Consider the following 23,841-nt stretch of genomic DNA (forward strand, 5'->3'; position numbering starts at 1 on the left):
AAATTAAGGTTATCTCTAATATTGAGATGAATTGAATTGTAAATAATAATATTTTATAAGTTTCGTTAAGAGGAGTTTAATTTTTTTAAATTAAAATGAGTTAACCGTTTAAGTTAAAATCTATAAAATAAATTGAGATGGGTTTAGTTTAGTACAACCAACCACAACCTAAATCACGTCAGCTTTAGATGATATTTTTTTTAGCGTCAGCTTTGGATGACTTGATTGAATAGATATGTGAAAACCTTAACTAAAGCAACTATTTTATAGTCGTACCACAATAAAAATATTAATTTTTTAATTTGAATATACCAAAATCAAATTAGTAGTCCAGAAAATTTAGTTGTATCCCTAGTTATTTTATTGGATAATGTCACTCATCATTTTTTTATATTTATTATCCCTCATTATCTTATGTTAAGTTATCAAGTACAAGATGTTGTAGGACATGACTCTGTCAGGAGCTGCGTAGCAGACATGTGGCGAGGTGATTCTATGCAGTAGCTCTAAAGACGAGTCAGCTTCGAGAGTTCAGAGTGAGGAGGGTCTGCAAATCATGTCTCAAGACCAGCTTGTCAAGATGCACAGTTCTTTAAAGGAGGTGAAAATCCAACTTGGCGAGTTGGAGGCAACAATAACTATATTGTCTACAAAAATAGACCGGCTTTCAGTTGGAGGCAACAAGGTTGTAAGTAACAAGATAGGCCCGAATCATTTAAACTCAGAAAAAGGAAAACAGAAGATTGGATTCAGCCTTGTCCCTATAACCAAATCCAGGAGAGTATGGAGGGTCAAAAGAAAATCTAGGTTATTTGAAGCGGGGTCTACATTGGGTATTTATGTAGAGACATCAGTGGAATGTCATTCGTCTCATGTAACACAGGATAGACCGATAGTCGGTATTACACCCTTGGTCCCTAAAGAAACTATGGCTCCCTTGTCAGAGTTGAAGGAAAATGGCGTATTGCCAAGGTCTGAAGGAGATGTAGAATCCGCTATCACCTCATAGGTGAAGGGACTTGCTGTCACCCCAGAATCTCTAATGGAGAGAACCAATTGAGTTGCTGGAAAACCTATGGGTTTGGCATTGGTGCTTTGTGTAGAGTCGGAAGTGTAGTTAGATATTGTGTCTGAGGATAACGTTACTCCCTTGGTCTCTCTTCCTCCAATAGCGGACTGGATTTTACATAAAGTTAAAGAGATTCAGCGGTTTGTGAGAATCTCACATAGAGGATGTGAAGATCAATTTAAAGAACTAATCATTGCGATTGAGGCAAACCACGTGCTTGAATCAAATCAATTTTCAAGAAAAGCTGGGAGTTACAGTGTTTTTCTTGGGCAATCAACTATGGCACTAAGAGTGGTAGCTCAACTAGAGAAAAGCCTAAAGAGAGGGTATTGTGAAGACTGGAATAAAGAGTTGGGGTTGGGCTGGGTGTTCGGGTAGAGTTTTAGTTCTATGGGAAACAAGGGGTTGAGGTCTGGTCTAGTGTATTTTGGGTTGTTTTTCCACGGACTTTTTGGGTCATTATGGGTTTTTTGAATAAGGTGTTTTCTTGTATACATTCAGTGTATTTGATTTCTCCTTTTGATATATATAATTTTTTACTTATAAAAAAAAAAAAAAAGTTATCCAGTAATTGGCAAACTAGTTATTTTGTTTTAGCGAAACATTCAAGGTCACTTTAGGCACATTGTTTGTTAAAAATATGGTGAATAACATATTTTTTCATTACGTTCTTTCCCAAAGCAACTATTTATGTTTTGAGGCAGTCACTTGGTGAAACGAAATCTAACTTATGAACGAACTTTAGTATGAAAATGGGAGGTCGAAGAAAACTAATAATTTTTGTTACATGTATCATGTATACCACACACAAACATAACAAATATTACACATCGCTTTACCAAGGTAACACTATTGCAAGCTTGCAAGACGACTGCAAAATATTTCAACTAACGTGTACAAAGGAAACATACCCAAATTAATCACACCGATACATGCTTTGGCACCAGTTTTAGTAATATGTGATTTCAAACTACTAAGAATGGAAACTCAAGGTGTAGAAGTTGAGTGGGGTATCTCCCGGGAAGGGATTAGATTTGTAGTAGTAGCTTAGCCGTTGATCGGATCCCATTCCCTCCAGCTGTTTCGTGTGTTTCATGGACAAGAGCGGGCTCAGATTCGACATATTTTGCTGTTTCTCATTTCAGTATTGTATACAGCTTTGACTTCGAATTACACCTAATAGATTTCTCCGGAATGATACACCTGATAATATTTTATCAAATGCTTATCATAATAAATTTCAACTCAATCTGAAATAATATTACATCCAATTCGAGACGCAATTATTATTTATAAAACATAGTTTTGAACTTCTTTTTTCTTAATGTGAAGTAATTCTTAGCCTTAGATTCTCGATCTTTGGCAAACATGTTTGGCATGTGAAGGTCAATATTGAGCCTAAAAGAAGTTCAGTTTAAAAGAGTTAAATAGTCTGACTAAAACCCCTTTTATAGGATCCCCAAGAGCACATTAAATGATACTTTATGTTGATAAATAAAGTTATGTAAATGATACTTGGACATGTAGCTCAATTAGAATGATAAGTTAGGAAAAAAGTTTCACCATAAAAGGGGAGAACGCAATGCGAGGGCGGGGGGGGGGGGGGGGGGGGGGGGGGGGGGGGAGCTTTAACCGCATCAGATGCAAGCAACATAGGAATTGGCCTGAGTAACATATCTCACCCACCTATATGGATTATATGTTCCAGATTTCTTTGCTATCTGCAAGTATTTCACCTGCATTAGAGAGACAGACATACCATACCACTAACTGAGCATCTACGAAGGCACTAACAGAGATAGATGTCAGCATATTATACCATAAAACATCTCTACAATGAAACTATCATCCAGTTTTTCCAACCATAATTACCCAGTTCAATTCAAGTATTTAATAATCATAACAACCTTCTAACCCACAGAATGCATGCTCAGATCAGGACCAAATCACAGTACAAAAGCATAATAGTGAAGGATTCAATGGAACATTCAAATGACAGTAGAACAAAGCAATCTTGGTGCACACAGTCCCTCAAGGGGATCAATATGCAGATGCAAAAACCTTAAGTTGTAGTATCCTGAAAAGCCAACTTACAAAGTTCAAGACTCTTACCTGAAGCTTTGAAGCATTATACATTGGTATTGTAAAAGTCATGTTAACAGGCCCAAATTCTTTCGTGATATTTCCTATCATAAGCAGTAAATGTTACACAGAAATAAATTCATCACATTAAAATAATCAGAAATTACATAATAAAAGATCAAAGTAACTGGAGCGTCAACCAAGATATATAAGACTGATTATGTGCTGCAAATCATACCCTGAGATTCCATAGAAAATGTTAGCTTTGCACGCGAGTATGCTCAGATCCACCGACAATCTGTTGTGCATTGCACTTATTAGTAAATTTGCACAAGGAGGCATAAAATTTCATTACAAGGGCAAAAGCTAGCAACTATTAAATTTACTAAAAATTACTTCATAATGCCAGAAAGAATTTATAACCTTCTTTAAACCCCACTCAAGTCTCTTATGTGTTTCCTTGAAATCTGCTGTAGCTCCAGGTTCCAACTCAAAACTAGCTCTGAATAACATCAATTGAAAATTTAATCAGTGCACATTGTACTGGAACACTATGTCTTCTACCCAACCAAATGTGCTTTGTGTTGACTCTTGATTCTGTAAATGATGAACCACCATCTTGTAACTATGACCTTCTCTAAATAGCTTTGCTCATGTACTTTATCTAGCCAACAATTGCAAGCTATGTTAATATGTTAAAAAATCCTGTCAATTTACCTTATCAGACGATAGAAAGATGGCATAGAATAATACCTGGTAGTATATTTTGGTAGTGGCATCAGAACCAAAATTGTGTGTGCAGTGATACTTAGGGAAATTCAGCACGTACTTTAAAAATCACTTCAGCCTGCAATTGCAATTTTAAATGTTGTTTCATACCAGCCTCATAGGGTGAATCTAAGGGCATTAAATTAATAACAGCATTCACGTGGTGACCTTTAGATATATTGGAACCTATTATTTGCATATTAAGTCAACCGTCAGAAACAAAATTATAAAAAGCCAGGACGGATAAATGGCCATTGTGACATATGGGAAATGCATGCAATTTGATGACATACAAATAGTATTTTTGGCGATTTCAATGGTAGTCATAATAAACCAGAGCAGTATTAACCTTAAGGGCTCCTGCTTCTTCAATCAAAGTGTTAATACGAAAAGGAGGCTTGAACTCCTGAGTAATGCGGTAGTTCATCACGGTGAACTCACCATCTGGAGGTACCTAATAGAATTAGCATCATGAAGCACCGGTTTAGACAGCATGAACACATATATTTCTCTAACCGATAACCATTTCCAAGCTACAATATCTTTCCTTCACTCACCAAGCTCAAAGTTTTCTCCATGTCAAAACTATCTAGACGTACCGACTCATGGAAATTACAATAATCTAATATCACTGCTCCAGACCCAGATGAACTCCGGTAATCTATTTTACAGAAATCATCAGCATGGAATGCAATAGTGAAAGCAGGATCTATAAGTATGATAAGAACCGCGTACAACATTTTCGTGAACATAAATTCACAATGGAAAAAAAAAAACATCATAACTAAGCAAATTATTTACCAGTCAAAAGCTACATGATTACATGGACATGTGACATTTAAACTTGATAGTTTACTCGTTGACACATATGAAGAACTTGAGCATTGCAAGCATGAAGGAAAGTTCAAGTTTGAACAAATATTATATAAATATAATGGCAGTGTAAGTAAACAGTAAACCAAGAGAAATACCATAGACTGATCTCCCGCCTCTTCCAATGCCCAGGTCATCATTAAAAGCTAAGCGGATTTCTGAATTGCCAGTGAGATAGCTCTTCATCTGAATTTTCCCATCTATCACAGAAGTCAGTATATATCCCTGTTTAAACAAATTTAAATTGATTAGAAATTGTTCACCAATCCGAGATTATTACTTTATTCCTTTCCCAAATCTAATTTACAAAAATGGTTTTCATACGATTTGAGTTATCAGAAGTAAAAAAAAGGGGGGGGGGGGGGGGGGGGCTTGCCTAGTCTATCCAAAAAGAGTGGGATGCACATTTTCTTGAAACAGTTCCCAATAATTATTTCACACCTCTGCACTCATATAGAGCCATTTATTATATCTCACAGAAATATGATTGTTGTGAGCAACATATCAAAGCCACAACTTTGTCATTAGCTCAATAAATAATAGAAAGAATAAAATAAATGGTTAAAAGATCAAAGAAGAATAAGAAAATGAAGATAAAAGATGCATATGTTGTTTGCCCACAGAAAGTTGAAGAAACTGTCATGAGAGTTAGAAGGAGTTGGGGGGAGGGAGACAAAGATGTGAGTTTTCTCATTACCATCAAGAAAATACAGAGGGCTTGATTATTTATTATCGTATAGTGCTCTTATTAAAAATATATATTTTTCGTCAGTGCTCTTATAACACACACACTTTTAAGTGCTCTTACAAAAATATTATTGTGTAGTGCTGATAAACATAGCTAACTTCATTAGCCATTTATAGTTCAATTATATAAATTTATACCATGAAAAACAGAAAACAGAATAATCACAAATGTAGGGTCAAATCAAGCCCCTTGTGCACACACTTGAGCTAAAGGTGATGCTGATTTTCTCGATTATATCAACAAAGATTTCCTCCCTCGTTTGACCCCCAGGCTCAGTTGCTACAACAGATTTTGTCACAGCAGTTCCTGGCTATCTTTTGGTCCCTTGCTGAACATATCCAACTTCAGCAATCAATAGGATGTGACGCACAAGAAAACAATCAAAATTACACCACTTAAGTCCCTTTTATATGAGAATTGGATTATTCGGATGACATTCTACCACAAAAATGGAAGCAGGGCCAAGAGATTGCAAATGTTCAGCACCAACCACAATCGGCTCATTAAAAACATAAGACTTCGACATTTCGGTGAAAGTCATTTGTACATAACCAAAATCCTGGCAGTAATAGACAGTCAAATGCATGTAAGCCAATATGTTTGATAAAGTCAAAGCAATAAAATCAATCGGTAATTTTAAGTTCAATGCAGTGTCAAAACTTATTGTGGAATGGGAATCTTAGTACTTCTTGAACGGAAGAAAAACACATGCATTCCACCAGATCGCACTCACAGGTTAATATATTTGCTGTACTTTGATGCAAAAAATTCCAAGATGAATATATTTTCTCAAAACCACTCAAGTATGCATATACTTCAGAAATGCAGCATGAAATGCTTGAACTTAATAAACTCGTACAAAAAGGATAAAGAGATAACAGTGCTTCAACACAAAGCATGGTAGATGACAATTCACTAGCAAGATTTAAGTTACTGCATTAGCTGAGCCGCCAAAAAGAAAAGGCAGAGCTTTGTATATATGCTCAGTAAATATAAGGACAAAGGAATTAGCACAGTATGACAGGATAGTTGCAATGACTTCGTCAAGCAACTCGTACACAGGCACAAAGTTTTTTCGCAATGAATCTTCATTAAGAAGCCCAAGATAATCTTTAATGACATGGGAAATCCTTTGCAAAAGCTCCAAGACAAGAGAAGGTGACACATTAACTCTTGTAGTTGCAATGAAATATAATCCAACAACCTTCACATGAAAGTAGTTTACACCATCCACATTCTAAACAAGAGAAGACAAAAAAAAAAAAAAAAATCAGCACACTGTACCAGGTAAATGACCAGAGGACATGATGTGATTAAAATAATCCACAGATCATTCAGAGAACATACAAGTAAATTCACCAAAAAAATTAGTTTGTGGCAAAGTTTCATATTTAAGAAATTTGCCAGTGGCATCTTAAACTATATATGTTATAGGTTCTCTCCCACAAAAGGCAGGATTGAAACAAGAAAAAGAAGAAAAGAGACCTCAATAATCTTACCAATAATAAAACAAAACAACCGCCAACTAAAAAATGTAACAGCCAATGAAAAAGAGTAGTAGCAAAGAAATGGCCAAAGAAGCTTTTGAAAATTAATGCGTTCCCCGGAAAATTCTCCAATACACAGCATGCCATCCTTTCAAGACTAAATACAAAGATGGTGGAAAGAAAGCAGACAATTATTTTTTAACTTCCGGTGCAAAAATGAATATATACGACTAAGCAAAGCAATAGTACGGACTCTTCTTCGAATAAATCAGTAATATAATAACAAAGACAGGTGGTGTGGTCTTTGATGAGCTAGGTAAAACAGAGTCTAACAATCCTTCCATAAATCAGAAAGTCTAATTGATTCCTCTCTTTCTCATTTCCGCCTAAACGCACAAGGTAGAAACTGATAAGGATTTTTCATTTCTGACTGATTCAAGATACAAAGGAAGAAAAATAATGACGGAATAGACGAGCTTAACTAAAAAGCAAAATAAAATGAATTGGACATAACCAAAACAGCTATAAATGATCAGCTCTCGTTCTCGTAATGTTCGGACGTATTGATATGCCAAAGAAAGTGTCCCATTTTATAGAGGAAAAAGCAAGCACATCCAACGGAGACACTTGCATTTAAACAGGACTGAGCCATGCAGCTTAGATTGAGTTTGAAAGAAATTCAGATAAAGAAGAAAGATCGTGCAGCGTAACCACAGAAATGAAAATAAAATTGAGGAAATTATATTTGCGAAGATGGAGGGAAAGAGAGAGAGAGGAGGACTGACAGTCGCAAAAGACAATGCTGTCGCCACGCTGCGAGATCGTGATGACTCGAAAGCCGCTCGCTCCCGGTTCGTGCTAAAGCCTCCAATGCAATTGCTTTCGTCTCTCGATATGCGATCGTTATTATATGGGCAATGCTACCCTGCCGCCAGCATTTACCGCTGGGCGCGCCGCCCAGTCTTTTTTTTTTTTTTTTCTTTTTTCATTTCACATTTTTTTAATACATTTAAATATTCAAAAAAAAAAATACACCAATATACTTAAAAACACTTCTTTAATCACTAAGTAAAAAAAAAAAAAAATTTTCGCCAAGAGATCAAAAAGAGCGGTCAAGTTGGGACGATATACTAGTGTTTTCCTTATTATATCGACATACTAGTGTTTTCCTTATTATATTGACAAAGAATGAGAAAAGAATAAATCTTCACAACTTCCTAACACTCCACACTCCATATTTTTTTTTAATTTTTATTATTTTTTTCTTTTATCAAATATTTATTATATGAATAATGAATAAAAAATTTGAAATAATTTAAAAAGAATAAACTCAAAAAAAATTAAAAAAAAATTTAAAAATTTAAAAATTTAAAAAAATATGGAGTGTAGAGTGTGGTGAAGGTTGTGTAACAAAACTCTTTTTTATTTTTTAAAAATATTTAAATATGGTAAAAAAAGTATAAAAAATAAAAAGTGAGATTTATACTAATAGGCACGCCGAGCGGTCAAAGCTGTGCGGCACACTAGCACTGCCCATTGAGAAATACTATAACACCAATAGATTACAAAAAATAATCTTACACGTTGTTAATGTGATTTGTTAAATTATAAATTTGCTTATTGTAAAATATATCTAATAGATCACATGAAAACACATCAGTTTGCAAAATTATTTTTGTATAATCTTTTTATGTTGCATATTTCAAGACTAAATGACAGTGTTTCATTTGTGATTTTATTATTCAAAGTATAGACTCAGTATACCATTGTTATTTAAAAATAAAATGGTATTCTGTGACAATATAAAAGGAACTCGTAATTCAAATTTTCAAAAAGAGTACACGAAGTTTGCCTATTCTAAAACCTGTAAATGAGGAGAAATAGTAATCGATAAACTTTGGGGCTAGTCTGAAAAAATAAATAAGACACCTAATAATTTTCCATCTATCTGTATTCTAGGCCCTATAAAAGTAAAATGATCAACTTTACAATTGAACCTGATTTTACTTTCCTTTTTACAGACAGATATGCTACATAATTTGAATTGGATTGTAGAACAACCAATCCCAGCTTGTAGCAAACAACTCAACACCAAAATGCTTGATCTTTGACAGAGAATGTGCCCCCTTCTTCAATGCTGCTTCCCTTCAAATCAAGAGTCCACTTCTCAAATGTACAATTCAGAAAATCATAATACCCACCATGAATAGAGAGCAACTCTTTTCTGAATCTATCTTCTATCCACGGGTATGTAAGCAAGTTCATTAACGAAAGGTTGACCGAATCCTGTCACCACATTCAACAACAATTACTCCAATGATCCGCGGGTTCTCCGACTTGGAAACTCTACCGGAATTATAATTCTTCTAATATGAATTCTCTTGTGAGCTTTGCCTTCACGGGCATTAGAATCTCATCTACTTCATTAGCAATATTCTAGCAAGTTACCTATCAAAAAGAGTAATGTTCTGCCAAGTTGAATCTAGCTTATTGAAGTCTCAAGTAAATATCACACTTTGGAACATGGACAATTTCTATAGGTGTTTCTAGTTGCAAATTTCATATGATAGCCTACTAAGATTGTGTTGTTATATGAAGTGAACCTTCTCACAGTGTCTGCACTGCTGGTCAAAGCTATAGTGGGCTGCATCAGCTTCTGCTCTTAATTTGGCTGCTTTTGCATTCACGACCCACTTATGAAGAAAACTTCTGAAAGAGAGAAATGAACAGAAACATGAAATTGAGTAAAACCTAACACAAAGATATAATCTAAAATATGGTAAGAAGCCATAAGTACACTAAAGACAGAATCAAAAGTTGTATAATCAAACTTTGAGTCTGCATCATCTTGCATGCTCATAAGGGCTTGTATTCCACCACAGCTACTGTGACCAATTACTAAAATATTTTCAACCTGGAAACAGTAGATTTGTGATTTCATCGGTAAACAAGCAGAGACACTTAAACAAGTGCTCAGGCAATTTAAAATGTCAGAGGGTTCATTTTCATTTTTTTCCGAGAGTAAAGGTCTTTACTTACTTCAAGAGTATTTACTGCAAACTCAAGAGCAGCATTAGTTTCTGAAGGCCCATTCTGTAAAAAAGATAAAACAAAATGAAATTGTTATGTTTGGCCATGGACAAAATCAATTGGAATATTTTGTCTGTTCAGTACACAACATAAAATTACTTTTTACGGAATACCTCAAGAGGAGGGACAAGATTTGCAACATTCCGAATCATAAAGGCTTCTCCAGGTTGAAACCCAAGGACATTAGAAGGGCACACCCTAGAGTCTGCACAAGCAATCACCATAAACTGTTTTTGGATATGTCAGCTTAACATATCTATCGAATCTTATTCACAACAACTTCAAGGAGCACAGTAAGCAAGTAGGAGACACTTCGTACTGTATCAAGAACAATCAACAGAATTGACTCGAGTATGTTTATCACCTTTGGGTATTGAGCTTCAGCAATAGTCTGAAAGTACTCCGACTCCTTTCTATTAAAAGACACAAGTCAGTGAGCTGGTATTGGGCAAAGTGATTTTCTCAAAGCTAGGAATGTACTCATATGCATACTAACTAGTACTCACATATATTTCTGCCTCTTAAAATTAAGAAACCTCTGTTTCATCTCAACAAACAAGTCCTGGCCTCCATCGATTTCGCTCACATCTTTCAAATCATAGCTCATGTGTTCCTGTGCCGATCCAAGGGAACTGCTTGCAGCCTTCAGTCTCAAGACTTGGCTTCTCCTACAGATAGAGAAGCCAAATATTTTTAAGACAATTTCCATTGAAATTTCAATTCAGACCCTTGAAGTAATGTTACACACAGACAGCAAAGTATTTAAGGAAAGTTGACACATCCTTATCTTCTGAGTCAGCAACAAAAGTAACAGTTGCATTGATGTCTGCAACAACAAGAGTCTTTAGCAATAAAAACTAGACATGGCATTCTTTTAGCATTGTCATGAAATCAATATCTTACCACGGCCAAAATCAATTGAAATCATTAGCCAGGTTTTCTTTACATACAAAAATATTGAGGAAAGGGGAAAAAGATATAGGAAGACTGTATAAATAAATTTTCTTATCAAAATTATGGGGTTAAACACAGATGGTGTGATGATTTGATAAATTAAAATGACTACTTTTACCAATAAAGGAAAGGGCAATGAATGACATATGAATCAACAAAATTGATGCATTTAACAACTGCTAATTGCAGATGAAATTAGCAGCAACAAAAGACAATTAATGAAACTGCAAAATTACTTTAATCAACCTTCTGCACAGGCACAACTTCTTCCATCCTTCTTTTTTTTGGAAAATAATTAACACAGATATAGTGCTCCATTGGATAGTGAGATGAGATGAGATGGTTTTAGATGAGTTAAATAAAATATTGTTAGAATATTATTTTTTAATATTATTATTGTTTTGGGATTTGAAAAAGTTGAATTGTTTATTATATTTTGTGTGGAAATTTGAAAAAGTTGTAATGATGATATGAAATCGTTTCTCTATCCAAACAAGCCCTATTCTCAGCGTTTGAGACCGATGTTCTCATTTTCAGAACCTAACCGAACTTGGATGAAGCATAACAATAATTGTTGATCACCAAAATGTAACAGACATCTTCACCGCTCGTGTGAAATACTAAATTCTGCCACTTTGTCCCAAAAGAGTAATTTGAGCCTGGTACCGCTCGTTTCAGCCAATCGGGATCGATATTTTCTATTTTCCAAACTTCCCATTTTTCTTCGAGATTTTTCACATATTAATCATAATCAACAATCACAACAGAGAATTTTCTTTTAGAAAGTAAGTACTTACTGGACTGAAGGCAGTGATCTTACTTGGGTCTCCACATTCTTTGCCAATTTGGTCTGGAAATCAAACAATAGAAGAATACCATAAGACTAATACTAATACGGATCAAACAGTAAAATTTTCTTTCAAATGCAACAGAACACTTTGAAAAAGCTAAGCAGATTATGGGTAAGAATAAGATAAAAGAGGAGAGGATAAGGGAGGAAGAACTCACGGGGAGTGGATTAAGCAAATTTCTGGAAAACCCAACAAATGAACAGGTGAAACCAGAAACGGGTGAGCCTCCAGAAATCCAGGAGGAGGAGGAGCTTGGAACTGCCATTCTTGATATGACCGAACGAGCAAGCAGTACAACCTGCGTTTTTCCAAGGTTAGAGTCGAGCTTTTACATGAAGCGAATGAAAAAACAAACGCTTATGGTCGACCGTTCAGGTTAAGATTGAAATAGCATCATGTTACTCACGAATTTAGCAGACCATCTCTGTTGCCTCATTTGCAGTTGGGTCATGGGTGTTGGGTGATACCTTCAAATCATTTGAAGCCATATTTGTACCTATCTATCCTATAAATGTTAAAACTATAATAAATTCTTTGGTATGTGGGAGTGCGGCTCTCGTACGCTTACAACAATAATTTAGAGTGAAAAATTCTATAGCGGTAAAGTGATTATATAAAAATAATTTTATAAAATAACATAGTTTGATATAATTTATTTTATTATAAAATTATTTTTATTATAAAATAGATCTAACAAATCACAAATCAGATGAAATAAAGATTATTTTTATGTAATTGATGTAACAGTCCTCATTTAGAGTCGGGGGATGAAGAGTAGACATGCAATGCAGGACATACTTATCCAAATAGCAAGGACGGACGACACGTGATTATCCCTTTCTTTTTTATTGTGTTTGGTCACTATCCTCCTTTTCCCCCCGACTTATTGCCTTGGCTTGGGTCTCTTTCCAATCTCACGAAAGTCACTAAAGATATTGCGGACGAGCAGTCATCTCATTCCAACAATGCCACAATGCCAGCCTCATAAAATTTTGTCACAATGATGGTCGATACATATCTATTTGACACCCCCAAACACATACTCACCCCCTCAAAAATATTTGATCGGTAAAAAGAAAAAGAAACATGTAAGAAATGGATCAAAGCCCTGTTAACAAAAAGTCATTATCGTCCGTAAGTGAACCATTCGTCCGAGCCCGTTTGTTCCTTGAGACGCCTTGGCCCAGTCCAGAATTCGAAGCCCGATTCTCCACCACAGCCTTCAAAGCCCGTTTCAAGGCCCCGATCTCATGGTCTCCACCGGTACCACTCCCGGCCCACTGCACCATCACCACGCTCTTCGTCCGCCCACCCACCGTCATCATCTCCGCCCTCACTGCCCTCGCCCGGACCGACTTAATCGCTCGTGCCAAATCCACGTTCAAACCGGGACGGTCGTCGCAACACAGAGTCGCCTTCACCTTCTTCCCGTCGTCACAGTAGCTCAGGGTCGCCTCGTCTGACTCTCCCGGTAACTGCCACGGGTCGGGCACGGCGTCGGATCCACTACCACACGCGTCGCCGTTGCCTTCCCGACACGGCATGTCAGCCACTTGCTGCCTCAGCTCCTTCACGCGATGGACTACCTGTGCCAGCAACGATGCCTTATCTGTCTGTAACGCATACAAAAGAGTTCCAAGAATTACATCACTACCCCCGCGTTCCGATCCAAATAACGATTCAGGAACGCAAATTGTTGCAATGTTGCGTGGCCGCTGGCCAACAAAAAAAGACTTCGAGAAAGACTGAAGACATAGGAGAAGACCTTGGTGGTGTTGGGTAGGAGAGAGCGGAGGGTGGAGAGGTGGGCGTTGATTCGCTGCCTGCGTCTCCTCTCCGCGTCCTTGTGGCTCTTACATGCTTCTTCCGATCTCCTCTCCCCCTTCGATGCCGAGCTCAACATCGAATCACCACCGTCCATCGTATTGACCGTAGGGCTTTGTTGTTGACCGGGCTCTGTCTTTCGCTCCAACCAGCTCCTCGACCCGTAGTAGCTCTGAAGAGGAAGCATATCTCTGTTCTTTCTCTACAAGCAAAAATCACGGTGCAAGGAAACGACCTTCAATTAAAAAACAAAAAATACAAGCACACATGTATATATATATATATATATATATATATATATATTGATGTAGTTATCCAATGGAAAACTCAGATACCAACACAAAGGAATCCGACGTCGGTTAATAAGAGTAACCCGGCGCAGAAACAGAGACAGATACAGCGAGCAGAAGAAACAAAAGAGGATGAGAACGGGGAGAGGATAGTTGATCGTCGAGAAAACCTGAAAATGCAGGTTCGAGGTTTAACTCTAGTGGTATATATATATATATATATATATATATATATTTATAAAAAGTGAAACGTTAATCGAGGAGTTATTAAGAGATTAAAAAAAATAAATATAGATAGAAATTATTATTAATAATATCTATTTTATATATATGATGTGATATTATTTAAATTATATATCTTTTTAATTGAATATTGAGAATAATAATTAGAAACAACTATACAATAAGTATAAAGTGTATACTGTTATAATAATTTTTCTTTAGCATTATTCTATTAAAAAATTGTATTCCTCTTCCTTCTTTACCGTCTTTTTATTATTTTTTTTTGTTGCATCAAATAATTAGATATTAAATAATTATTTAATATCAAAAGATGATAGAATGATGGTCAGAAAATAATTATTTAATATTAACGGACCGAATCAAAGTTTTAGAAAAAAAAAGTTTCTTTAATTTGTTTGATCGATGATCGGACCAGTCATTTCAATTTCGTTTGACTCTTTATGGTTAATTTGTTCCTGTAAACTGGGGATGGGAACAGACTGTTCCGCTTATATTCATCATTAATTCTTTAAAATGGCTAATGGATAGGTGACACGTATATTCTTGGCGTATTGCTTAATTTGGAGTTCATTTCTGGTATTTTTTTTATTGGACGGTCAGAGAGATACAAAATAGAGTAACGTCAGTTACGAGCTTTTAACAGATAAATTTTAAGTTCTTTATTAAAAAGAACAAATAAATTTCACTAATAAAAAATAATTTTTTTATTTTTTATAAAAAAAAAATTTAAAAATTTATTTATTTAAAATTTATGCAACTTATTTCTCAATAAAATAACAGCATTTGGCAGTTTAAAGGAGAGGAAAGAACGAGGTAGTGGGAGACAATGTGCAAGGAATTAGGAGGGATACAAAACAACAGTAGTGGCAGATAGATAGATAGGCAGAGTGGTGTGTGTGGACTGTGAGCGCTGGCTTATTCCATCGACAAATGAAAAAGGAGAAGTGGGAATGGGAGAAAGCGAAACGTGGCAAATGGGTCATTTTCAGAAGCAGGAAAAGGGCAGTTGTTTGCTTGCCACTGTTGAAGACGGCGGCGCGGACAGCTACTATTCTTAGGGAATCAAAAGCGACATCACCCATCATCAGTCGACAACCTCTTATTGTGTGCCTCTCATCTCCGGTAATTTATCTTTTTCTTTTCGGAACTTCGATAAACAACAAAAACAAAACAATTATTTATACAAATTTTACACCTTACACGTTTTTTTTTTTTTTTTTTTTTTTTTTTTAAGAAAAGCTTCATTCTTTGATAACAAGAAGTATTAGAAGACGTGCTTTTACTTAATCCTATCCAAACCAACAGAGGCCCACTTATTTCTGAACGGTCCAAACCCAACCAGAATTTATCCCTCTTGGTGAGCCCATCTGGACGTGCTTGTATTGCTTTTAACACCTTCCAACTAAATCCATCCCAGCATCTCCTAATTTCCAAACCCTATAGCAGAGGAACATGGCTTTGACATTTATAGTTCCTACATCTTCTCCAGTTTCATCCAATGAGTCATCTAGAAAGAGAAAAACCATCAATTCAGTAAAGCCAATTCCTCAATATCTGCATAAAAAATTCCTTATATCTTTTACTGTCATAGTGGCTGATTCCGATACAATCAACAAGGAGCATGAATGATTCCATTTTGAAGCTGAGCCCCAGATCCCTGTGGATAATCCTCCAGAGTTCAAAGCTGCGTCACACCACTTCACTAAACTTCCTCCAATCCGAAAAGAGAAAAAGAACAGACCACATCGTAAGAGCAAAAAGAACAGTTCCACCTGCCACTATGCTCCGTATCAGAGGCAAGCCTTGATAGTTTCGGGTAATACAGTTCAGACTCAAACCATGAATCTTTTTCTCATTAATCCAATGATTGGAGTGGCAGGGTCCTCATTGTCACCAAAAAACCCATGAGGCTCATTGCTTGGAATTGCTGAGGTATCGCCCGACCTCGTGCAATTCAATCCCTCAAGGCAAATATCAGGATCTATAATCTTGAAGTTATTTTTCTTTCAGAAACTTTATTATCTCCTTGTGAAAGTTATTTTTCTTTCAGAAACTTTATTATCTCCTTGTGAAAATGAACGTATTGTAAATATGCTTGGCTTTTCGTATTTTGTCCACTCCCCACCGACTGGAAATATGTGAATATTTCTAACAATATGATATATGTGTTGGTCTACTCTGATCCTACTCATATGCCTTGGTTACTGAATCTTGTTTACTGTCCTGCCCCGTTTAGCAAAAAACAACATTTTTGGGATCTAATCAATCGGACAACTGAGTCATTTTCTAGGCCTACTCTTGCAATAGGGATTTTAACTCAATCATTTCCCAATCTGAAAAATCAGGGGGTAAATGTTTTGCACAATCCTCTAAATTAAATGGGCTTACTCTTTTCATGAATAGATTCGGGTTGATTGATATTGGTTCTAATGGTCTAAAATATACCTGGTCAAACAAGAGAGACGACTACAATCTCATCAAAGAAAGATTAGATAGAGGGATTGTTAACTTAGCTTGGCTTGATCTGTTCCCTCATGCTTCCATCACCACCCTCACACGTGATTCCTCTGATCATGCTCCAATCTTACTGGACTCTTCTAATAGGCAGTCTTATCCCAAAGCTTTCAAATTCGAGGAGTTCTGGTTGAGAGATCCCTCCATTTTTGGGATTATAAAAAAAGCCTGGAGTTTTAATTTCAGAGGCACCCCCTCTTTTATCCTCTCAAAAAAATTCAAGAACACAAAAAAAGCCCTACGAGAGTGGAACATCAACAGCTTTGGGCATATTCAAACTCAAATAAAAAATCTTTCTAAGATTCTCTTGTCAATCCAGGGTCAAGATCATATTCCCTCCCCTACATCCTTGGAATAGGATCTGCAAGCAAATCTCCATGAACTCCTTCTTAGGGAAGAATCTCTTTGGCATCAAAAATCTAGAGTGACTTGGCTCACCACTACGAATCTTAATACTAAATTTTTTCATGCTTCTACTGTGATTAGACGTCGAAGTAACAATATTGAATGCCTTAAAATGGGTCGTAATCATTGGTCCTCAGATCCATCCATTATCTCTGCAACCATTTTGGAGCACTTTCAGAACACTTTCACATTTTTCAATCCTATACCTCCTGTTGATATGGATAATCTCTTTCCGAGAAAAGTCATTGCTGCTAAAAATGATTATCTTTGTCATATTCTTTCTGATGAGGAAATTTCCCTTGTTGTAAAAGCTCTTCCATCCTTAAAGGCTCCAGGCCCTGATGGATTTACGGGTCTATTTTACAAAAAAATTTTAGGAAATCATCAAATCTGATATTCTGGCTTTCGTGAAAAGCTTCTTCATTCAAGGAAAACTCTTAAAAGAGCTCCACCATACCAATATTGTTTTGATCCCCTAAGGTCGAAAATCCAAATGATATCAACCAATTTAGACCTATTAGTCTTTCAAATGTTTACTATAAAATTATAGCAAAAATTCTTGCTAATAGGTTTAAAGCTGTTTTGCCAAGTATCATATCTCCTTATCAAATTGCTTTCTTGCCAAACAAACTCATTCAAGAAAACATGATTTTAGCCCAAGAGATTTTCCACCTCATGAAAAAAAGAAGAACCAGAACATGTACTATGGCTATTAAAATTGATATGGCCAAGCTTTTGACTCTACGGAATGGTCATTCCTTCTAGATGTTATGCACCACTCTGGTTTCAATCAAACATGGATCCATTGGATTAAAAAATGCATTTCCACTGTCTCCTACTCAATCATTATCAATGGATCCCCTAATGGTTTTTTTCAACCCTCGAAAGGATTAAGACAAGGAAATCCCTTATCTCCATTTCTTTTCATTCTTGGCACTAAAGTGCTTTCTAGACTCATCATCCATAAAGAAAATCTTGGTTGTCTTAGAGGCATAAAACTGTCAAGAGAAGGACCCTCCATCTCCCATTTGCTCTTCACTGATGATCTATTTTTTTTTTTGGTACTGCAAATTCTCAAACAGCCCAAGCTTTTGCTGATTATATTGCCACTTATAATTCTTGGTCAGGTCAAAATATCAACCATAGGAAATCCTCTCTTCATTTCAGTGCAAACATCAATTCTGATTCCATCAATACTATTAAAAGTTTCTTTGATTTCAAAACTTCTCCTCCAAATTCTAAATATTTGGGCATGCCCCTCACTAATGGTATTGAAAAGAAGAAATTCCTATATGATCTCATAGCCAAAATCCAAGCCAAAATTCAAGGTTGGAAGACAAAAATTCTTTCCCAGGCTTCAAAAACTGTCCTCATTAGATCAGTGGCAAGCTCTCTTCCCTCTTATGCCATGTCCACTTTTATCTTCCCTAAGGAAATGGCAAAAAAAATTGATACACTGCTAAGAAGGTTCTGGTAGGGATATGAAGACAATCAAAACAAGAAGTTCATCCCAAAAACATGGAATTCGATCTGCCTGCCTAAATCCATGGGTGGTCTTGGTTTGAAACAGACTTCCATCTTAAACTCAACCCTCATATCCAAACTGGCTTGGACTTTCATCAACGAATCCACCAGTCTTTGGAAAGAAGTTCTTTCAAAAAAATATCTAAGATCAAATTCTTTTCTTGAGGTATCCCCCAAGTCATCAGACTCCAAATTTTAGAAAAGCCTTTTAAAACAAATGGACTTCCTCAGGTCTAGTTTTTGCTATCAGATCAATAATAGAGCCACCACAAGAGTTTGGATTGACCCTTGGATTCCCACTCTGCCAAACAATATACCTCAACCACATCCCACCAATGATATAGTTGATCATTCCATGATTGTCTCAGAACTCATCTTAGAAGAGCCAAGGCGCTGGAACACCATCCTCTTGAATACTCTCTCCTCATAAAATACCACCAGAGAAATCCAAAAAGTTCCCTTAGCAAACCATAACTTCCAACACATACCTGATAAGACCAAATGGCTCCATCATGCTTCGGGAAAATTCTATGTTAAATCTGCCTGTATAGCCTTGGTACATCAGAATGGATTTTCTTCTACTAGTAATCTGCCCATTAATTGGAGGACCCTCTGGAAAATGAAGATTCAAGATCGACTAAAAATGCTTTTCTAGAAAATCAGTCACAATAACCTCCCCACAAAAAACCAAGATCAGTAAAGTTATTTCTCTTGATGAAGATCAAATCCGATGCCCCCTCTGTAAAACCGAACCTGAAGATCTTCATCATCTCTTCCTCAACTGCATTTTTTCTAGAGTGATGTGGAGACAATCCAAGTGGCCCATTGATATCTTCCACTTTGCAAGTCAACCGATATCCAACTGGATCAGCATAATCATTAATCCTTATCCCATTCTAAAAATACCTGAAGAAGAGCAGCGTGACTTCCAGATTTTTGCTACTGTGGCAATGGATCATCTGTGGGTCATAAGGAATAAGCTTGAACATGATTTTACAACTCCCTCAATTTCCATATATGTAGAATCTGTTTTTAAGTTTGTTAAACATTACACAAGAGCATGGGCAAGAAAAGAATATCAGATTGAGGAACATGATGATAGACAACCGGATGGATATCATCTCATTACATTTGATATAGCCATGAGAAAGGAAGGATCTATACTTGCATCGATTTGTTGGGCGGACAATGGGGAGTTATTATTTGCAAAAATTGATCTCATCAACAAGATAAGCTCAAATAGCGGAGAAGCATCTGCAGCCTTAATGGCCATCAAATAAGCGGAAAAATTGAAGCTTGAAAAAATAATTCTAGAAGGAGATTCAAAATTCACCATCCAAGAAATCTTAAACACCTCGCCATTTCAAGAATGGATTATGAGCCCAATAATCAACGACATCAGACATCACCTACAGTCATTCAAGGATTGGAAGGCAAGGAAAATTCATCAATTACAAAATTGATGCGCGCATCATTTAGCGCAGTAGGCAACGGCAACGCAAACCTTTGGTAATATTCCCCTAATTCAAATTCCACCATCACTGCTACAGTTCCATAGTGGGAAGGATCCTCCCAACACTGATGTATTTTGTTAATTTTAGTTTCCAAGACTACTCTGTAAGTGTTATTTTATCCTAATGTAATCTTACTTAAAAAAAAAAGGAAAAAAGAAAAGAAAAGAAAAGAAAAGAAGTATTACAAGATGTGATGAAACAATGGAGTTTCCTCCATGTTAACAATGTAATCAGATACATATAAAGTAGCCTTAGCTAGATTATGGGCAACATAATTGCCTTTCCTGTGCACATGACTGACTCTACATGCTTCCAACTTTGTCATTGTAACTTGAACATCACCAATAATCATCCCAAAGTAGCTCCCATTGTGCTTCCTGAGGTTGAGTTCAGTTACTACCTTTTTGGAGTCCCCTTCAAGAATGATCCTCCTCATGCCTAATTCAACTCCAAATTTTGCTGCAATTCCTGCTGCTAAAGCCTAAGCAAGATTCGGATCAGGCAAAGAACTTTGATTTTTCCTCAAGGTTGCCAAAAAATTACCTATTTCATCTCTGACTACTACCCCAATTCCTATTTTACAAAGATTTTTATCAACAGCCACATCCCAATTAACCTTACAAAAACTTTGAGGTGGACAAACTTATGGATTTGACCTTCTGGTATTTACATTAACTTGCTGCTCAATACTAGGATTAACTATACATAAATCCAGCTTCGTTTGATTGACTTTGTGAATCACAACATGTGGATCTAACAAAATATTCTTAAAGACTAACTGATTTCTTCTCCACCATAGGGTCCACAACCTTGCACTGTATGTTGGATAATGAGTCGAGAGAAAAATAGATAGATTTTAAAAATTTTAATACATGGTGTAAAGTGTCAATTTATTATAGCTTGAGGGTCATGTAATATGTTAATATAATCCTAGAGTCTTATTTGGTCATGTTCTTCTATAGTTTCATGTATGTATAAATCAAGCAAGCAATGTTTTATGTATAAAGCAACCTTGCTCCAAAGTAGAATAAATGCGTATGTTGGATATAATATGCCAAGTCACAGAGCAAGATATTATGTAGGAAGTGAGATCAGCATCTGATTGGCAGCTGGGCAAAGTACAGACAACAGGAGCAGATTAGTATAGAGAGGGTACTACTGCAGAGGGAGGATGGTGGGGACCTCTGAGGGTGTTCGTAGATCATACCTTCCTCCTGGCTATAGCTCGGCTCATTGCTACAAAAGTATGCTTATGTGGGTCCGATTTGTATTTGCAACCCATCTCAACTCATCTCAATTCATCTCACTACTATTCATTACTATTTATCAACTTTAACTCACAAATCTCACTACTAGTCACAACTCATCTCACTACTATTCACAACCCATCTCAACTCATCTCAATTCATCTTCGAATCCAAACGACACCATGTGAGTAATGTACATACAAGTTTTTAGGTCTCTAAATAATTTTATTGATTAAAATTAAATATAATTTTAAGGTATACAAGCATTACGCTTAATTTGAAAATGAAAAAATCAAGTGGATACAAGATTCTTCTATTTTTTTAAAAATGAGTGTTTGAGACTTGCATATCCTAAAACTATAAATATAATTTCTCAATTTTTCTAGACCCCCACCTGCTCATAAGATCACTTGTCTCGAGCTCACTTGCCACTAAACAGGCAAATAAGCAAAAATGATTGAAATTCAAAATGCAAATAGACAAGATGATACATAGCTTATAATCAAAGACAATTTGAACCTGTATTTTAAACTTTGTTTTCCACTTAACTGGCGCAGTTGTAATTCAAACTATGTAATTGTTTATGTAAACACTTGATACAATAGGACTGGTATCAATTAAACCACCAGCCTTCCACAATTTCTTCCAACTCGCGCGTGGCTTGAGCTCTCGCCAATAGACCTAGAGATGATATCAGCCCTTCTCTCTCACTACTTTCGGGAGGAAGGAGAGCGAAACCTACCCAGAACCAAAAAAGAGCAACAAAAAGAGAAATAAAAAGCAAAGGGATATATAAAAGCGAAGAAGAAGCCAAGAAGAAAGCCCAGGATTCTTATTGCTCGTCTTTTTTTTTTTTTTTTCAAGTGAAACTGAGTATTATATTCATAATAATTCGAATAAATTTAAATCCTAACTCTAATTAGTATGTTTTGTAATACTAATAGGGAAAATCAAGCAATATGTACAATGGCAAGCTTCTAGAAATAGCACAAGACCAAGGCTTTAGTGGGGTGGTAATGATGACCATGGGAATACAAGTGAATGACAGAATAATACTTTTCTTCTCATTATCTCGAGGTTATTTTGAAAGCCTCTCCATAATATTACTATAAATTGCATTTGATTTGGAGGAATAGATATCCAAAACATAGGTTGAAAGCATAAGCTATTGCCCTTCAATAAATGAGAATAGGGAAGTCATGCTTTGAGCTTCTGATGTACTTATTTTAATCGGTCCCCACTCTTTAGGGGACCATTAAGAAAATTTTTATACATTATACTACCATCTCACTATATAAGATGTGACACATTCATCTCATTATGTAAGATATGACACATTTATCACCATTGTATGATCTTTTATTAGATGTAACATATTTATCACTATTGTATGATCTTTTATTAGATGTAACATATCTATCACTATTGTATGATCTTTTATTAGATAATTTTTTATCATCTAATGGTGATAAATGTGTCACATTTTACATAATAGAATGAAAATGAGATAAAAAGTGTGGTGTACAATATTACTTAGAGACAGAAGGGAAAATATCAGGTCCTTTAAAGACAATCTTATTGCATAGGGTCAAAAATATTATTGGATGCTCTGATCGGATATTCTAAAAGGAGATTTACTATGCATCAGCCACTATTCACTCTCACACTCCACACCTATAACTTTTTTATAGGGTGTGGGAGTATTTTTCATAGAATATAAATGTATTTTTCAGAGGATGTAGGATGATAAATAGTAACTGATAAGAAAAATTTTATTCTAGGAGCTATCCCAGTATCAATTTGTGTACAAGCATTGGCACCAGATCCAGTTGTGGGCCTTGCTATGTTTATTGAGCCTCAATCTATTTGGGCCCGTACCCTTCAAACGGCAAGGCTAGTCTCTGTCTTGAAAAGCACAGGGGCATGGCACCATCTACTATTTTGATCAGGCCCTGCCCCTTAAGAGCCATCGAGGTCACAACAAAGATGGCAAAGTCTCTATCCTAATCTCTAGTATATGCCATTGGGCACTGCTGCACGCTCGCATGGGCAACTTATGATGTTGAGAGCATACCATTCACGCCAAAAAACTTAAATTTATAAAATTTGAATACTGAGGATGTTACTTGCAAATTGGACTTTTCCATAAGAAGAGTAAAGGCTCGGGAATAAAAGACAGTGGTCACGGCAGGTTTGGGGTAAAGATAAAACACAAAATTCTCATCTCTTCGTTACATCTTTTTTAAATTTCTATATAAAATATAATAAACAATTCAATTTTTTCAAATTCAAAAATAATAATAATATTAAAAAATAATATTTTAAACTTCTATCTAAAATAAAAAATTATATCTCTCT

The 23,841-nt window shown here is 36.0% G+C and overlaps 2 protein-coding genes, 1 long non-coding RNA gene and 1 pseudogene across 5 annotated transcripts; all 4 read right to left on the minus strand.

The window, feature by feature from the left end:
• Positions 1 to 2,699: 2,699 nt before the first annotated feature.
• Positions 2,700 to 4,373, minus strand: LOC121263212 (annotated as a pseudogene).
• A 100-nt stretch (positions 4,374 to 4,473) lies between these two features.
• LOC121263233 lies at positions 4,474 to 6,377 on the minus strand. Its single transcript, XR_005940202.1, has 3 exons — positions 5,742 to 6,377; positions 4,891 to 5,017; positions 4,474 to 4,580 (listed from the first exon to the last, which is right to left on the minus strand). It is a non-coding gene; the product is annotated as an uncharacterized LOC121263233 (long non-coding RNA).
• Positions 6,378 to 8,898: 2,521 nt separating this feature from the next.
• Positions 8,899 to 12,761, minus strand: LOC121263027 (beta carbonic anhydrase 5, chloroplastic-like). 2 transcript variants are annotated; one of them, XM_041165795.1, is made up of 10 exons: positions 12,329 to 12,761; positions 12,080 to 12,220; positions 11,869 to 11,921; positions 10,624 to 10,785; positions 10,482 to 10,530; positions 10,231 to 10,344; positions 10,067 to 10,120; positions 9,859 to 9,941; positions 9,631 to 9,736; positions 8,899 to 9,313 (listed from the first exon to the last, which is right to left on the minus strand). In XM_041165795.1, exons 1-10 carry the CDS (start codon positions 12,371 to 12,373, stop codon positions 9,113 to 9,115), a joined length of 1,008 nt encoding a protein of 335 aa, XP_041021729.1. In that variant the 5' UTR covers positions 12,374 to 12,761; the 3' UTR covers positions 8,899 to 9,112. The 2 variants fall into 2 exon arrangements, with proteins under 2 accessions (XP_041021729.1, XP_041021730.1); XM_041165796.1 differs by lacking the exon at positions 12,329 to 12,761 and having other exon boundaries at positions 10,624 to 10,943; positions 12,080 to 12,165.
• Positions 12,762 to 12,892: 131 nt separating this feature from the next.
• On the minus strand, positions 12,893 to 14,173 carry LOC121263094 (transcription factor bHLH30-like). Of its 2 annotated transcripts, none has more exons than XM_041165887.1 (2): positions 13,688 to 14,173; positions 12,893 to 13,508 (listed from the first exon to the last, which is right to left on the minus strand). In XM_041165887.1, the coding sequence occupies exons 1-2, from the start codon at positions 13,931 to 13,933 to the stop codon at positions 13,023 to 13,025; spliced, it is 732 nt and encodes a 243-aa protein (XP_041021821.1). In that variant the 5' UTR covers positions 13,934 to 14,173; the 3' UTR covers positions 12,893 to 13,022. The 2 variants fall into 2 exon arrangements, with proteins under 2 accessions (XP_041021821.1, XP_041021820.1); XM_041165886.1 differs by having other exon boundaries at positions 12,893 to 13,535.
• Positions 14,174 to 23,841: the final 9,668 nt, after the last annotated feature.

Source organism: Juglans microcarpa x Juglans regia, chromosome 4S (assembly GCF_004785595.1).
Source record: "Juglans microcarpa x Juglans regia isolate MS1-56 chromosome 4S, Jm3101_v1.0, whole genome shotgun sequence".
Classification (NCBI taxonomy): domain Eukaryota; kingdom Viridiplantae; phylum Streptophyta; class Magnoliopsida; order Fagales; family Juglandaceae; genus Juglans; species Juglans microcarpa x Juglans regia.

Excerpts from the sequence above, each read along its gene's own strand:
- LOC121263027 (XM_041165795.1), bottom strand. The coding sequence starts at position 12,373 with ATGACCCAACTGCAAATGAGGCAACAGAGATGGTCTGCTAAATTC. Across the intron at positions 11,922-12,079 it reads ATTTGCTTAATCCACTCCCC|ACCAAATTGGCAAAGAATGT; the intron begins GTGAGTTCTTCC and ends TTTGATTTCCAG. Across the intron at positions 10,531-10,623 it reads TTTAAGAGGCAGAAATATAT|AAAGGAGTCGGAGTACTTTC; the intron begins GTGAGTACTAGT and ends GTCTTTTAATAG.
- LOC121263094 (XM_041165886.1), bottom strand. The coding sequence starts at position 13,933 with ATGCTTCCTCTTCAGAGCTACTACGGGTCGAGGAGCTGGTTGGAGCGA. Across the intron at positions 13,536-13,687 it reads TCCTACCCAACACCACCAAG|ACAGATAAGGCATCGTTGCT; the intron begins GTCTTCTCCTAT and ends TATGCGTTACAG.